We start from the raw sequence: 17,184 nt of genomic DNA on the forward strand, positions 1-17,184 counted from the left end.
GGGATACAGCAAAGGCAGTCCTAAGGGAAGGACATTGCAATACAAGCCACTCTGAAAACTTAAAAAAATCCCAAAACACAAGCTACCCTTACACCTAAAGGACTCTGAGAAAGAGCAGGAAATAAAGCCTAAACCCAGCAGGAGAAGAGAAATAATGAAGATTAGAGCAGAAATCAATGAAATAGAAACCAGAAAAATAGTAGAACAGATCAACACAACTAGAAGCTGGTTCTTTGAAAGAATTAATAAGATTGATAAACCACTGGCCAGACTTATCCAAAAGAAAAGAGAAAGGACCCAAATTAGTAAAATCATGAATGAAAGGGGAGAGATCATAACCAACACCAAGGAAATACAATTTTAAGAACATATTATGAGCAAGTATACGCCAACAAATTAGGCAATCTGGAAGAAATGGATGCATTCCTGGAAATTTGTAAACTACCAAGACTGAAACAGGAAGAGGTAGAAAAACTGACAGACCAATAACCAGCAAGGATATTGAAGCAGTAATCAAAAACCTCCTGAAAAACAAGAGTCCAGGGCCAGATGGCTTCCCAGGGGAACTCTACCAAACATTTAAGGAAGAACTAATACCTATTCCACTGAAGCTGTTTCAAAAAATAGAAATGGAAGGAAAACTTCCAAACTTGTTCTATGAGGCCAGCATTACCTTGATCCCCAAACCAGACAAATACCCCCAACAAAAAGGAGAATTACAGACCAATATCCCTGATGGATGCAAAAATTCTCACCAAGATACTAGCCAAGGGGATCCAATCCAATTAACAGGATTATTCATCACGACCAAGTGGGATTTATTCCTGGACTGCAAAGGTGGTTCAACATTCACAAATCAATCAACATGATAGATCACATTAATAAAAGAAAAGACAAGAACCATATGATCCTCTCAATTGATACAGAAAAAGCATTTGACAAAACACAGCATCCTTTCTTGATTAAAACTCTTCAAAGCATAGGGATAAAGGGAACACACCTCAATATCATAAAAACCATCTATGAAAAGCCCACAGCAAATGTCATTCTCAGTGGGGAAAAACTGATAGCTTTTCCGTTAAGGTCAGGAACACGACAGGGATGCCCACTCTCACCACTTTTGTTCAACATAGTACTAGAAGTCTTGACCTCAGCAATCATCTAACAAAAAGAAATAAAAGGCATTCAAATTTGCAAAGAAGAAGTCAAACTCTCGCTCTTTGATGATTTCATGATACTTTATTTGGAAAACCCAAAACACTTCACTCCAAAATTGCTAGAACTCATACAGGAACTCAGCAACATGGCAGGATAAAAAAATCAATGCACAGAAATCAGTTGCATTTTTATACACTAACAAAGTGACTGAAGAAAGAAAAATTAAGGAATTGATCCCATTTACAATTGCACCAAAAACCATAAGATATCTAGGAATAAACCTAACCAAAGAGGGAAAGCATCTGTACTCTAGAAACTACAGAACACTTATGAAAGAAATTGAGGAAGACACAAAGAGATGGAAAAACATTCCATGATCATGGATTGGAAGAATAAACATTGTGAAAATGTCTATGCTGCCCAGAACAATCTACACACTCAACTCTATGGTCAACTAATCTTTGACAAAGCAGGAAAGAATATCCAATGGAAAAAAGACAGTTTCTTCAATAAATGATGCTGGGAAAATTGGACAGCCATATGCAGAAGAATGAAACTGAACCACTTCCTTATACCACACACAAAAATAGACTCAAAATGGATGAAAGACCTAAATGTGAGACAGGAATCCATCAAAATCCTTGAGGAGAACACAGGCAACAACCTCTTCGACCTCAGCCACAGTAACTTCTTCCTAGAAACATCACCAAAGGCAAGGAAAGCAAGGGCAAAAATGAATTATTGAGACTTAAGATTAAACACTTCCGCATGGCAAAGGAAACAGTCAATAAAACTAAAAGGCAACCTATGGAATGGGAGGAGATGTTTGCAAATGACATTACAGGTAAAGGTCTGGTATCCAAGATCTATAAAGAACTTATCAAACTCAACATCTACAAAACAAATAATCCAGTCAAGAAACAGGCAGAAGACATGAACAGATACTTCTCCAAAGAAGACATCCAAATGGCCAACAGACACTTGAAAAAATGCTCCACATCACTTGTCATCAGGGAAATACAAATCAAAACCACAATGATACCACCTTACACCATTTAGAACAGCTAAAATTAATAAGACAGGGAACAACAAATGTTGGCAAGGATGTGGAGAAAGGGGAACCCCCTTACACTGTTGGTGGGAATGCGAGCTGGTGCAGCCGCTCTGGAAAACAGATCGATAAACCTCTGGCCAGACTTATCCAAAAGAAAAGAGAAAGGACCCAAATTAGTAAAATCATGAATGAAAGGGGAGAGATCATAACCAACACCAAGGAAATACAATTTTAAGAACATATTATGAGCAAGTATACACCAACGAATTAGGCAATCTTCTTGAGACAACTCAAGAAGTTGAAAATAGAGCTACTCTACAACCCAGCAATTGCACTACTAGATATTTACCCCAAAGATACAGATGTAGTGAAAAGACAGGCCATATGCACCCCAATGTTCATAGCAGCAATGTCCACAATAGCCAAACTGTGGAAGTAGCCGAGATGCCCTTCAACAGATGAATGGATAAAGAAGATGTGGTTCATATATACAATGGAATATTACTCAGCCGTCAGAGAGGATGAATACCTATCATTTACATTGACATGGATGGAACTGGAGGGTATTATGCTAAGTGAAATAAGTCAAGCAGAGAAAGACAATTATCGTATGGTTTCACTCATACGTTGAATATAAGAAGTAGTGCAGAGGATGATAGGGGAAGGGAGGGAAAACTGAATGGGAGGAAATCAGAGAGGGAGACAAACCATGAGAGACTCTTGACTCAGGGAAACAAACAGGACTGCTGGAGGGGAGGTGGGTGTGGGTTGGGGGAATTAGGTCATGGGTGTTAAGGAGGGCATGTGATGTGATGAGCACTGGATGTTATAAGCAACTAATGAATCATTGAACACTACATCGAGAACTAATGTTGGCTAACTGAAATTAAATTAAAAAGAAAATCTGGTTTTGAATTTAAAAAAATAATAAAAATTTAAAAAATAATAATATTAAAAATTATAATTCTCAAGTAGTTTAAAATTACCTGAAGTTCTTAGTCCAGGGATGGCCATTTCCAACATTGGAACTTTAACTGTTATAACATCCCGCTTACATTTTTCAACATCTCCATTATTTAGAACCATGTCCACAATTTCACTAACCCAAGTGGTACCTGTAGTGAAAGACAACATTTTTTGTAACCATCACTTGAATCTGGGGGCAAAGGTCCCTACAGGTAGTCTGCCATCTTAATACATTCTATTAGAAACTTAATTCTGCAAATTCCCTTTCTGTGCCCCAAATGCTCATTTTAAATTAACTCAAAAGTACACGGCTAGACTGACTGCTAGGAATATTAATTTTATATAGGATGATAATGATTTTAGAGAGAGAAGCTGATTTTCAAGGAACAAAGACTGAAGCCAGATCTGCATCTGTCAGTCCACAAAACTCACCTGATTTGGGGTAAGTGGCTATCACAATGTCATCTGGCCTGCTGTGGAACTCTTCAATCCTTTCCCAGTTGTTTGCAAAAGCATAGGTCAGGGGATAGCCATGAATGATCTTCAGATTTTTTCTCAGGAGATCTTTTGGAGAAATCATTTTTGTACCACGTTGTACAAATACTTAATAGAATATTTTCTGACAATCCAATCATGGGAAAATAAAGAAGATCAAAATCAGAAGCTGAATAACTAATGCTATTCTTAAGACACTGTTACTTGATATAAAGTGAAATTGACCTTTAACACTCAGCATGCAGAGATCTAAATACAAAGGGCATTTTTGTGTTTATGAAGTTGTAGATTGCAAGTGCAGCAACTGGCTCAGTGACAAGCAGTACAAAGGTCTTTACTGGAAGCTTTTTACAGAAATGAAACTACACATCTTAGAATTGAAAATCAGATTTTACAGAAATATGCTAAGAATTATCTGGACTTAAAGCAAAATGAAACTTCCACTCATCTTTACACTTTAGTTGTACCTCATTTTTCTTTTTAGGAAATCCATTCTTTCTTACCTTTGTTCTTCTGTACATAACACATGTGTTTTATCTGTGTGCTTCTAAGATTTTCTTTTTAAATTTTTTTTTTAGTGTAGTTGACACACAATGTTGCATTATTTCAGGTGTACAACATAGTGATTCAACTTCTCTATACTTAGCTATGTTCCTCAGAGGTGTAGCTACCATCTGTCACTGTACAACATTATTATAATATCACTGATTATATTCTCTATGCTGGGCCTTATATTCCTGTGACTAAGATTTTCTTTTTTTCTATATCACTGATTTTGAGCAATGGAATTATGATGTGCCTTGGTGTGGTCATTTTCACAAGTTTTGTGTGTGTGTGTATGTTTCAGATTTATTGAGCTTCTTGGAATTGTGGGTTTACAATCATTTCTTCAAATAATTTTTCTCTTTCCTTCTGAGACCCCAGGTCACATACAGTTATTCATAGCTCACTGATGCTCTATTCATTTTTAACAATCTTTTTCTCCCTTTATGTTTCATTTTGAATAACATCTATTGCTGTGCCTTCATGTTCACTAACCTTTCCTTCTGCAATGTGTAATCTGATGTTAATCCCACCTATTGCATTTTTACCTCAGATGTAGTTTCCACCTCAAGAATATCATTTTGGAAATGATTATATTTTTATTGTCTCAACTTTTGATGCATATTGAATACAGTTATAGTGACTGTTTTAAGGCCTTTATTTGCTAATTCTAACATCATGTTAGTTCTAGGTTGCTTTCAATTGAATAATTTTTTTTAAATTATGGTTTCTTTTTTTCTACCTCTTTGCATGCTTGATATTTTTTTATTGGGTGTCTGCTATCGTCTCCTTGAAGTGTGGCCTGGGAGTTCCTTCAAGGCAGTAATCTGGGTAAATCATATGGTTCAATTTTTGTTTGCTTGTTTCCTATCCACTATCTTTCATTTGGTTGCTTCATGCAAAACAGTAAATCTAGTTCCTGTTACTCCATCTCGCTTAGAAACTACAATGGTTAATTTTATGGATAGACTTGACTGCACCATGAGATACCCAGATATTTGCTTAAATATTATTCTGAGTATTTCTGTGAGAGTGTTTTTTGGATGACATTAATATTTAAATTGGTATACTGACTAAAGCCGATTGCCCTTCTTAAAGTTAAAGGCCTGGATAGAACAAAAAGGCTGACCATCCCCCAAATAAGAGAGAATGCTTCTTGCCTAACAATCTTTGAATTGACATCAGGCTTTTTCCTGTCTTCACAGTGGTACTAAAACATTGACTTTTCCTGAGTCTTGTACCTGACAGCTTTCAAACTAAAACACCATCAGCTCTCCTGGTTCTTAGGCCTTTAGTCTCAGACTGGAACTAAATCATCAGCTGTGCTGGGTCTCCAACTTGCCAACTTATCTTGCTGGATCTCCAATTTGCCTGCCTGTAAAACTACATAAACCAATTAGGTATAATAAATCTCTTTATATATATATATATAATGTACATGTGTACATTATATACATTATATTATAATGTACATATGTATATATAATAAAAATTGCTTTGCAAACTCTTTGATTAGTAATTATTCTAATCTTAAGCATACTAATAATACTAACTCTGAATTAGAATCTCATTGCTCTTCTAAATCTTCCAAAATTTTTGAGTCCTGGGAAGAGACTACATTATTATTCTCTGTTCTCTAGAGAAACAGAACCAATATTATATATATGTTTGGAGAGAAATTATTATGAAGAATTGGCTCATGCAATTATGAAGACTGAAAATTCCCCGGATCTGTAGATGGCAAACTGGAAACCCAGGATTGCTAATGTTTAGTTCTAATCTGAAGGCCAGCAAGTTTGAGACCCAAGAACAACCAACTCTTCAGTTTGAGTGTGAAGGCAGAAAAAAACTGATGTCTCATCTAAGAGAGTCAGACAGGATGAATTCTCCCCCATTCCCAGGAAGGTCAGCCTTTTTGTTCTATTCAGGCTTTCAACTGATTGGATAAGGCCCATTCTCATTAGAAAAGGCAATCTGCTTTATTCAGTCTACTAATTTAAATGTTAATTTCATCCAGAAATACCCTCACAAACCTAGAATAATGTTTGACCAAATATCTGGGTTCCCTGTGGCCCAATCAAGTTGACACATAAAATTGGCCATCACGGAGAGCTATTCATTGTTTATTTTTTCCACTTCATCTCCACTGAACTTTGTAAGTGAAACTCTAACTGCTTTAACCACTGTTTCTCATTTTACAACTCTCCCTCCACACACACAGAATGTAAACATCCTAGAAATAGATGGAAATGTAAAATGTAGAAGTTATAAGATCCTTCATAATCTATTGTTCCATTTATTTCAGAGAATCTGTCAATCAACAATAATACGTAATATATACTACATATGAATAGCGTTTTAATTAATAACCATCTGAATTATATAATATCTTAGATGAACTCTTATTGCTGCTAGTAAAATAACTATAACTGGGCTTCAAAGATTGCCAACCAGAGGTTTTATCACATAAATATTTTGTAAGTAATTTGGTGATTCCAAAATTCCTTGATGGTACTTTAAACAGTGACTGTACTTATTAAGCTCTCAATATTTACTTGTATAATGGGAGCTACAAACAAAATCCCTAATTTAAAAGCTAGCTGCTGCTTAAACTGTTATCCCTAAAATAAGTTTGTACAGAAAGAGGTATGTTTTTTATTAGGAAAACCTTGTTAATACAACAGCCTGATGTTTTAGAGGCAACTCTTCCACACACCCCCTAAAAAACAGTCTAGAAGAGAGAAATCTGGACAAAGATTTCTTCATTTTACATTGTAAGGCATGCATTATATATCATAATTTTATATCTTATAGTTAATAGGTATGCACACAAAAATGTGTCTTTTTGTTTCTCTAGGAAAAGTTGTTATTAAATCATGGGTTTGTCTTTAAACATATGTCATCTTATGCTAGAAAAACAGTAAAAATAGTTAGAATTTTGCATCTTTATTACTCCTCATAAAGTAAAAGAGCTGGGTCCTTCAGAGACCTGAAGAAGAGTATATTGATGGAAAAGCAGATGCATGGGTAGACACACATAAATTTAGAGAAGGCAAGATCCTGAGGTGAAATGCTGATGAAAGCTGAGTGGCCAGGGCATTTTAGGAAAATTATATTAAGAATTCCATATTAAATTGTTGCCTTCTGTAAGCTTCTTAATTATCTTCTATTTTGTAGTAAATGTCTGGTTGCCTTCGCAGTCCCTTGTTAGTGAAGGGGCAGAGTCCAGTAGAAGAAATTCTCCAGCATGAGTTACTGTGGAATATGTCAGCAGCCTCAGGAAAGGAATAAATAATATGGTTGGTCAGGAACCCAGCAGAAGCAGGAAGTGCAAAGAAGTGAAATTAAGTCTGTAAGCTCTGTAGTTGGAATGAAGCAGATGTTGAATGAACTGAAAGAGTGAATGATTGAACCTGCATGTCCCACTCAGAATCTTCTAAGATCTTGGGGATAGTGTTACTTCCCAGTTTGAATATACATATATAAGAATGAGTGACAGCAGAAGTCAACATAGTATATTTGGGTATTAGACCTGAGTTACATACAATAAATGAAACAGTTTTCCTTGAAACATTTTGTTCTACTAATTTCTTAGCTAATTGTTTCTTCCCAGATTATATAAGGGTAAATATTGATCCCAAATATCATTTGGATGCTTTTTTTTTTTTTAGTTGAGGAAAATAAGTGAGGCTCTCTTTTTCTTCTTTGGCTCCAGAATATAAAATTTAGTAGTGGTATAATTGCACTAACCAACTCTTATTATACATACAGATTATTAGGGGAAAGCAAATAAATATTGAGGACACAGTTCCCATTTTTATACTATCTGCTACAAATCATGTGGACAAATTTGTTCCCCACTTAGTGGGGGGTTAACATTATTTTATACATTTATAACATCATTCCTGGGTCCATTCATGTCTTCACTCATCCTTTTTCATTTCTTTATTAATTTTGATTTATTTGTACTATTGTTTTATATTTATATAATCAATTCACTATTGCTATTCAAATACAGTTCATGTACAAGCACCATGTGCTATTGGCATTACCTGAGAGCTTGTTAGAAATGCAACATCTCAGGCCCCAAACCAGAATCAGAATTTATATCTTAACAAAGTCCCCAAGTAATTAGCATGCTCAAGAAAAATGGGAAGTATGACTTTAAGCCACTTTTCATCTACTCTCTATAGGGTGTATATAAATGATTTATCAAAATGAATTAACGTCTTCTAGAAAATAAATGGTATTGACTGTGCTACCCACCCTGATGATAAGTCTTACTTCCATTTTGTGGATGAGATTAAGGAACAAGTTCAGAGAGTCTGCTCAAAGACACATGACAAGTGAGTGGCAACCAGAAATAGATGAGTTTCCCCAGTTCTGAGCACTTGGTCATATCACAAATCTACTGTGGGTAGGCCTGCACCAGAGTCGAAGTGTCTGTGATTTTCTCTCATCCAAATCAGGGTGTTCACACTCTGTAAGGAAATTTTACTTTGACAAAGCAAACTTCCTCTGACAAACACCTCAAGCTTTTCATGCTGCAAAAATGTTGTCAGAGAAGCATGGATATGAGTAACAAAATGAAAGTAAGGCAGCTGATTCTGAATACATCCTAGTCACATCTGGGAAGTGGGTGTAACCAATTTAGGAATCTGAGACTAGTAGTCCTGAATTGCACTTCTTGTTGTGACCCATGGATGATGATGAGTTCAGAATCACACGGGAAGATGGATGCAGGGGGTAAGGCTGGAAGACATAACATAACGAATGTCACTGAACCAGATACCCTGAAGAGTGACTTCTAAAATCATAAAAATTAGTTTATAAAAATCTTTTAAATCCTACCAAAAACTTAGAATTTTATGTGGTTATATATGAGAGTCTACATGACACCACAGGTCTTCCTAGTTGAGTGATAGGCTGAAAATTACAATGTCTAGAATTGGCTTCTAAAAAGATCAATGATAAAAAAAGAGAAAAATGAAAAACAACACCCCTCTTAGGAGAAACTAACCGAGATATCTGACGTTAAAACCTAATGGTTGGGGCACCTGGATGGCTCAGTGGGTTAGGTGTCTGCTTTCGGCTCAGGTCATGATCCCAGCATCCTGGGATCGAGCCCCATGTCTGTCTCCCCGCTCAGTGGGGAGTCTGTTTCTCCCTCTGCCCCTGGCCCTGCTTGTGCTCTCTCTCTCTCTCTCTTTTTCTTTCCTTCTCTCTCAAATAAATAAATAAAATCTTTTAAAAAATTATAAAAATAAATTAAAAAATAAAATTGAATGGTTCTTTTAATGAGAAAAGAATATTTCTTCCATTTATTTCACTCTAATAAAGTCCAGCTTTATTCCTTTATGAGGCTTACAGTTTCATACGAAAACCCCCAATACTGGCATGCTTCAGAAGAGTCCAGTTGAACCTAGAAAAATAAAAGTGATCACGGAAAGCCTGATAGATTGTGCACAGCATAAACAACAATACCGAGTTTCCTGTGGGAAAATTGGAATTAGGCAAAAGTATTTAAATTGCAAGCATGTGTTCAAAGCAGAAATCACTGCAGAAGCCCAAAATGCTCTGCAGATGCCAGACAAAAACTTCAAGAAAAGAGATTTTAAAAAGCAAATTTTACCTCACGCTTTAGTCTCCGCTTTCAGTTTTCATTTTCAGCCAGTGGTATTGGTGCTGACAAGAACCCTGGGATGGAGGTGGTGGTAGTCCCAGGAGGGCAGGGCCGGGGGAGACTGGGAGGCTCACTTCTGTCTCCGGGAGAAAAGTCAGTTCCGGATTTGATCTGAAGGTAGTAGTCAGTGACTTTACAGGCAGTTAAGATATAAAAAGGTTGACCCATCCACACATACACGCACACAGAGGCAGCACTGCTGTTTCAACAGCTGCTGCAGCCGGGAAGGCCTGAGAAGGAAATGGATCAGGGTGGTGGCCAGAGGCAAGCACAGTCAGAGGGCCTGGACTTGAAGGTTTCCCCAGGGTTTCAAAGGGTCTGAGAGAAATGCCTAGGGGAAGGATCTGAAGCATCCGTGTACGGAAGCCTGTTGCTTCTCTGCAGTTTGTAGGAATGTCTTCTAATAACTTTGATCATGATAAAAAGTCATTGTGTGTGAGTGTGTCTGTGTGTGTTGTGTGTGTGTGTGTGTGTGTGTGTGTGTGTTCATCCGAAAGAAACCGAAGTTTCCAATGTCACGGAAAGGGCAAATATATACAAACATTTACTAAAGATAATACTAAACAATTTCCATTTCAGCAAGTGGAAACAGGGTAGAACTGATGGTTTCTGTCACTCTAATCATTTCTACAACCTCTCAGTATATTGTTTTGTTGTTGTTGTTTTTATTTTTTTTGTAAGCTGAGTCACATATACACAAAGAAGGATTAAACAACAACAAGCTTGTGTGTGGAGGGGAAGAAACTTTGCCCCAGAAATATGCTCCTGTTCTCTACCCCTGTTATTTCAGCCACCCTGTGAGATTCTCTTACGGTCTAGTTGCAGTATCAATCCTTTAGGTGAGGGCCCTTAACAAGACAGATCCCGCGATCTGTATACAGCGCTTGCCCAGCCCTTGCCGTGGAGATTATACCTGTGCAGAGCTGGGAAATACAGAAAAGCCCAGAAGGAAACTAGCATGTTCTTTAAGACCCTCCATTTTACTTAAGATCTTTAAGGACATTTTAAAAACGTGTTTGTGTCTTTAAAACATGTTGCCAACGAATTCCTAGTTTTCTCTGAGAGCCGGTGTTGTTTCATTTTTGGTTTGTGTGGAGGGTAGGAGTGTGTGAAAGAACAGAGAGAAAAAATGTTTATGTGCACGGGGTATGGTGCATCAGGTTCACAAATCTGGAGAACATCGAGACTGAGCGTAGTAATGCTAATCTGGCTCTCTTTGATTAGGGATCCTGAACTGTTGATTTTTCTGAGATGTTCTCTGAGCTAGTTTGTCCATTTTTGTATGATTTTGTGACTCTAAACTAAGGTTAGGATTTTATTTTTCCTTTTGATGACACACAATGTGCATAAAGCCACTGACTCCCACAAATCACCTTCCCTTCCTGCCAAGCTTCATGTAATCAAATGACACGTTCCAAAGATACAGGATCAACACAGTTCTTCCACGTGCAGCAGTGGACCACCAAAAACAAATGCTCATGTCATTGTACTTTCAATTAGGTATACAGATCCATGATTGAAAAAACTACATAGGCAAGATAATAATGGATATCTAGACTGCCTGGAATCAGGCAAAACTTAGAGAGCTGTGGAATTATACCTCAGGAATTACAGGAATTATACCTTCATTTCTTAAATGAACTTATAGGTGAAATAGCTGATGGCACTATCCCAGCTGCAATTAGTGAAGCTATGGAAAACGACATCAGGCACATGGAAAGCAGTGGGAGGAGCAAGAGGATGGTCTACAGACCCAGACTCCCTGGGCTTTAAATCTCCAGCTCAGTAATCCACCAGTTTTGTGAATAAGGCCACCATTTCAACCTCTCTGTGCCTCCATTGTTCCATTGGGATGGAGAATGCCATCTTTTTTAGCTTTAATTGTAGGAAAATACACATCATATAAAATTTGCTATCTTAACTTATTTATTATTTATTTATTTATTTATGAGAGAGAGGAGGGGCAGAAGGGGAGAGAGAGAGAGAGAGAATCTCAAGCAGGCTCCATGTCCAGGGCAGAGTCCAATGTGGTGCTTAATCTCATGACCCTGAGATCATGATCTGAATGTAAATGAAGAGTCTGATGCTTAACTGACTGAGCCACCTAGACACCCCTTAACCATTTTAAAATGTACAGTTCAGGAGTATTAAGTATATTCACATTGCAGTGTAACCAATGTCCAGAAATTTTATCTTACAAAACTGAAACTCTATACCCATGAAAAAACAGTTCTCCATTTCCCCCTCCCTAAGGCTCTGGCCTACTCTTCAATCTGTTTCTATGAATTTGACTACTCTAGATACTTCATGTGAGTGGAATCATACAATAGTTGTCTTTTTGTGATTGACTTAATTCACTTAGTATAATGTGCTCAAAATTCATTTATATTGTAGCATGTGTCAGAATTCTCTTCCTTGTTAAAGCTGAATAATATTCTATTGTATGTATAAATCACATTTTGTTATCCATATCCACATCAAGTTATCCATTGATGAACACTTGGTCTGCTTTTGTCTTTTGCTTACCATGAATAATGCTGCTATGAACATGGGTGTGCAAATTTTTCTTTGAAATTCTGCTTTCAATTCTTTTGGATCTATACCCAGAAATAGAATTGCTGTATCATATGGTAATAAATATTTAAAAGTTTTTGAAGAGCCACCAGACTATTTTCAGTAACATCTATACCATTTTACGTTTCCACTAACAATGCACAAGGGTGCTAATTTCTCTACATAGTTCTTCTGATTATTAAATGAGTTAACACAATCAACATGCTTAGAATCAATCCTGGCAATGACATCTTTCCAAAAAACTTTATTATTATTAACATGTTTGTTAAAAATTCAGCATTTCTTATTACAGAGATACAAATGAGTTGAAACCTTGGTATCTGTCCTGTGAGAAATTTCTAAATAATACCTAATATAATCATACTACCATCAGCATATAAAATCCAATCATATGAAGCTTAAAGGAAAAAAATCACCTGAATTTTTTGTAATGTGAAAGAGAATTCAGGCTTAGTATCAATACAAGAGAAAACAAATTCTAAAAGAACAAATTAAAAGTTGCTTAAGTATTACTTGAAGTCCACATTAGAATTATCTTATGAGTTCATGCATCATAGGATTATAAGGAAATGGTTAGACTCCATGCTGTAGACATGGGCCACGCTGTGGGACAGCAAAGAGAAAGGTGTGGTAATTAGCTTAGTTTATTGTGTCAAATATATGAGAAGAAAAGAGTACTGGTAAAGAAATTTTCCACATAATAATTAGGATTTTGTTATTCTTGTTTGTATGTTTATTTTCATAAGAAGTGTACAAACCAATAAGTGTGTGTACATTTGTACTGATGTAATGAGGTTTTGTACAGAAACCAAACTCTGTGAGTGGGAGCTTTCATCAAAACCACATGCACACTGCACCAACGTCCACATACATAGATTTTAAGACAAAATGATAATATTTAAAGACATTTTATTCTTGGCATACATGATTTGGGCTCTGCTTCTAAACTTGCCCTCTTTCCTCTTCCCATACCTAGGATCACATTTACCTTTGTCTTTTGTTAGAGGATCTTCTATATTAACTTTGAAAAGGGACGGTAAGTCTGGAATTGCAAAAGCAAATACCTATGAATAGGATGACCTATAATTTATCATCCAAACCAAGATACTTTGGAGACAAAGGGAAGACTATGAATAATTAGGTGGGACAAAGGTATAAACTGAGTCTGTCCCAGACAAACTGGAAAAATGAGTCACCCATGCATTCATAGACAGTTTGTGAAACAGCTTGAGATTAAGAAAAACAACAGTTCAAGCAAGATAATAAACTAATACTTGATCTCTGGAGTGGGAGAATAATATGATGATGATGCTGGAGGAGCTAAGGTCCAGCATGTCTTGCCATGAAGAAAAAGAGGGCAACATTTTTTGAGATCTAGATTCTTTTTGTAAAGTGTCCAAATGCTAAATGTTCAAGTACTGACAACCAACTACATGCACCAAATAAATAAACACTTTCGTATGGCACATGGCAAAGAATGCAATTTGCAAACTTTGGCACTAGGTGTTAATTTCAGAAGAACTCTACTTAGATGTGCATGGATTGCCTAGGAGCTACATTGTCAATGAACTCATCAAACTCCAATCAGTACATACTAACAATTGAAAAGCAACCTAAGTCAGAGATTCTTAAATTTTAGCATGCTTCAGAATGATATTGGAGGGCTTGATAAAATGCAGATTACTAGGTCCCAGTCCCCAGTCTCCAGGGTGGAGCCTAGAATTTGTAATTCAAACAAACTCCATTGATGTTTGAAGACCATACTGGTTTGAAGACCATACTTTTAAGAACCATGAATAAAAATTTGCTCTTGCTTTCAAGGAGATACTAGTATTCTATGGTCAATTCATTCATTAATCCATCTATCCATTCATTGATTTATTTAGTTTCCAAAACTATCATGTCCTAGACACTATATTAGGAAAAAAAGAAAGGCATTGTGTTTGCCCTGCTGATTTATAAATAATTATCGATTTAGGGCATTCTAAATCTGTTAGTAACTCAAATTTTACCTATGAGGTTCAGAGATTCTAAATCATTTGGCTAAGGTCTTACAAATACTGGGTAACAAATCAGCTTCAGAAAACAACTTGTGACTTCCAAGTCATGTAGGCTTAAGTAATGGAGATGGAAGAGAGATTAAGAAAGATTTGTGGAAAAGATTCACAGTGGATGCATTCCTTTTTCCTTGAAATTGGTCCTGTGTATACATCAACCACTCTAAACAGAAGTATTTGAGAAGTTTAGATTCTTTCAGTGCCACTGCCTAATAAAATAAGTAAGTAAATAAATAAATTCAATGAGGTGTTATAAATATTAGGAAATTTGTTTATGGCAGGTGGGAAAGAAAAAATTTGAGAGGCACTTAACATTGTATAATATTTGCTTTTTTCTATTTATGAGGGTAATAATATTTGCATACTGCAAAATAACTCTAGAAGATACAGAAAATATGGACTTAAATTTGTTCTAAAATTCACCTACAGGAACAATCACTATTAGTATTTGGATATTTAAAGAATATTCTAGGGGCGCCTGGGTGGCTCAGTCGTTAAGCGTCTGCCTTCGGCTCAGGTCATGATCCCAGGGTCCTGGGATACAGCCCTGCATCGGGCTCCCTCCTCCGCAGGAAGCCTGCTTCTCCCTTTCCCACTCCCACTGCTTGTGTTCCCTCTCTTGCTGTGTCTCTCTCTGTCAAATAAATAAATTCAATCTTATAAAAACTCCCCCCCAATGAAATTATATTATACACAGCAGTTTAAGATGAATTTTACTTTTTTTTTTTTTTTTTTAGAAAGAGAGAGAGAGAGAGACTGAGTGCATGTCCGGTGGGGAGGGGAGGGGCAGAGGGAGAGGGAGAGAATCCTAAGCAGTCTCACGCTGAGCGCAAAACCTGACATGGGTCTCCATCTCAGGACCCTGAGGTCATGACCTGAGCCGAAATCAAGAGTCAGATGCTTAACTGACTGAGCCACCCAGGTGCCCCTAATTTTACTATTAAGAAAAATTATTTCTTCAGAAACGTTTTGGAAGCAGAATCAAAGGTATGTACTTTGTAAAGTTTGTACCAATTTAAATACTCATCAGCAGAATACCAATGCACCTTTTATCCATCCTAGTGACCAACATTTGATATGGCAAAACTTTATGAGATTGTATAATCTTATAGGCAAAAATTGTCAGTCATCTCATTGTTTTAGTTGGCATTTCCTTACTTATATCAGAGCTTGACTTTTTTTTATACTATCCTGATTTAATGTTGTTTTTAAGGGGGTGGGTAAACTTAATTAATCTTTTCCCATTTTTCTATTAAAATATTTATGTTCTAATCATTTTAAGAGCTCTTCATATATTAAGGACCGTAATCATTTTTCTTCCATAAATAGAACAAATATTTCCCAAACTTGTCATTTTAATTATTTCTTTTCTTGACAGGAATTGTGGCATGCAATTTACCTTTGCATAATATCTTAGTATTTATTAATAAATTTCAGTTTTTTGTTACTTATCTTATAAGAAGGTAAGTTCCTTGAAGACAAAGAATGTGTCTTATGCTTTAAAAAATTGCATATGCAGGGCATATGCAAGGCAATTACAAAGAAATGCTGAATACGTACTTGCTTTTTATATATCAGCATGGGTAAGGAAAAGAGCCTCTAAATTGTAGCCACACAAGCTTATGATGACCGCAGTGCGTGGTATTCTTTACTGCATATTTTATTTTTTATTTTTATTTTTATTTTTTTTTATTTTTTAAAGATTTTATTTATTTATTTGACAGAGAGAATGAGAGAGCACAAGCAGGGGGAGCAGTAGAGGGAGAGAGAGAAGCAGGCTCCCTGCCAAGCAGGGAGCCCGATGCGGGGCTCGATCCCAGGACCCTGAGATCATGACCTGAGCCGAAGGCAGACGCTTAACCATCTGAGCCAACCAGGCGCCCTCTTTACTGCATATTTTAAAAGACAATATTCTCAAATTGTGAACCTAGTAATACTGAATAAATGTTTCAAAATTTTTAAAAAATTTTTAAAAATTTTATTTATTTATTTGACAGAGAGAGAGAGCGCCCAAGCTTGAAAAGGGGGGAGGGGCAGAAGGAGAGATTGAGAAGCAGACTCCCTGCTGAGCAGGAAGCCCCCCAAGCGTCAAGGGGCTGGATCCCAGGACCCTGAGATCATGACCTGAGCCGAAGGCAGATGCTTAACTGACTGAGCCACCCAGGCACCCTAAATGTTCTAAATTTTTTAAAGAGCAAGTTCAAAAATGGAAAGTGAGAGGAAATGTTAGAACTGGAAATGCTATTTTCATGACACTTAACTCAGGGTAATGACAGTTTTTCTCAGATTATGTTTTTCCTAGTTTCCTTTTAAATTCTGATCACATTTGTTTTTATTTTCCTTATCTAAGAGTGTACAATTTAATATTCTAATATCTATGTTCCTCAATTTCTTTGTTTTTATACTAGTGGTTTCTGCATGTATATTTTTCTCAGTTACCATTCTTACAAATGTGTGAGTCCAAAGGAGAAGCCAGTCTTTTGTGCAACTTTTGCTTCCATGTAAATTATTGGGCATAGGGCCATCTTTTTCTTTTCATGATAGAAATAATGGTAAGAGTCACTTCCTTGAAATTCCTTGTGTCATCATAGCTCATCTACCTGAGAAGGCAGGGATTAGGATGGACATGAATCTACTTCCCTCTCTGAAGGCAG

At 36.6% G+C, this 17,184-nt stretch overlaps 1 protein-coding gene across 3 annotated transcripts in view; it reads right to left on the bottom strand.

Moving 5' to 3' along the window:
• Window positions 1-10,241, bottom strand: part of LOC118525390 (sulfotransferase 1B1) — a 34,796-nt gene extending 24,555 nt beyond the window's left edge. Inside the window, exons 1-3 of one of the 3 annotated variants that reach the window (XM_036076111.2) lie at window positions 9,849-10,240; window positions 3,611-3,797; window positions 3,199-3,327 (exon numbers count right to left, since the gene is read on the bottom strand). In XM_036076111.2, the coding sequence (XP_035932004.1) occupies window positions 3,199-3,327; window positions 3,611-3,758 (277 nt within the window). In that variant the 5' untranslated portion in view covers window positions 3,759-3,797; window positions 9,849-10,240. Of the gene's footprint in view, window positions 1-3,198; window positions 3,328-3,610; window positions 3,798-9,848 lie in introns of all 3 variants that reach the window. The other 2 variants (XM_036076113.2, XM_078068186.1) reach the window with 2 other exon arrangements.
• Window positions 10,242-17,184: the final 6,943 nt, after the last annotated feature.

Source organism: Halichoerus grypus, chromosome 3, assembly GCF_964656455.1.
Source record: "Halichoerus grypus chromosome 3, mHalGry1.hap1.1, whole genome shotgun sequence".
NCBI lineage: Eukaryota > Metazoa > Chordata > Mammalia > Carnivora > Phocidae > Halichoerus > Halichoerus grypus.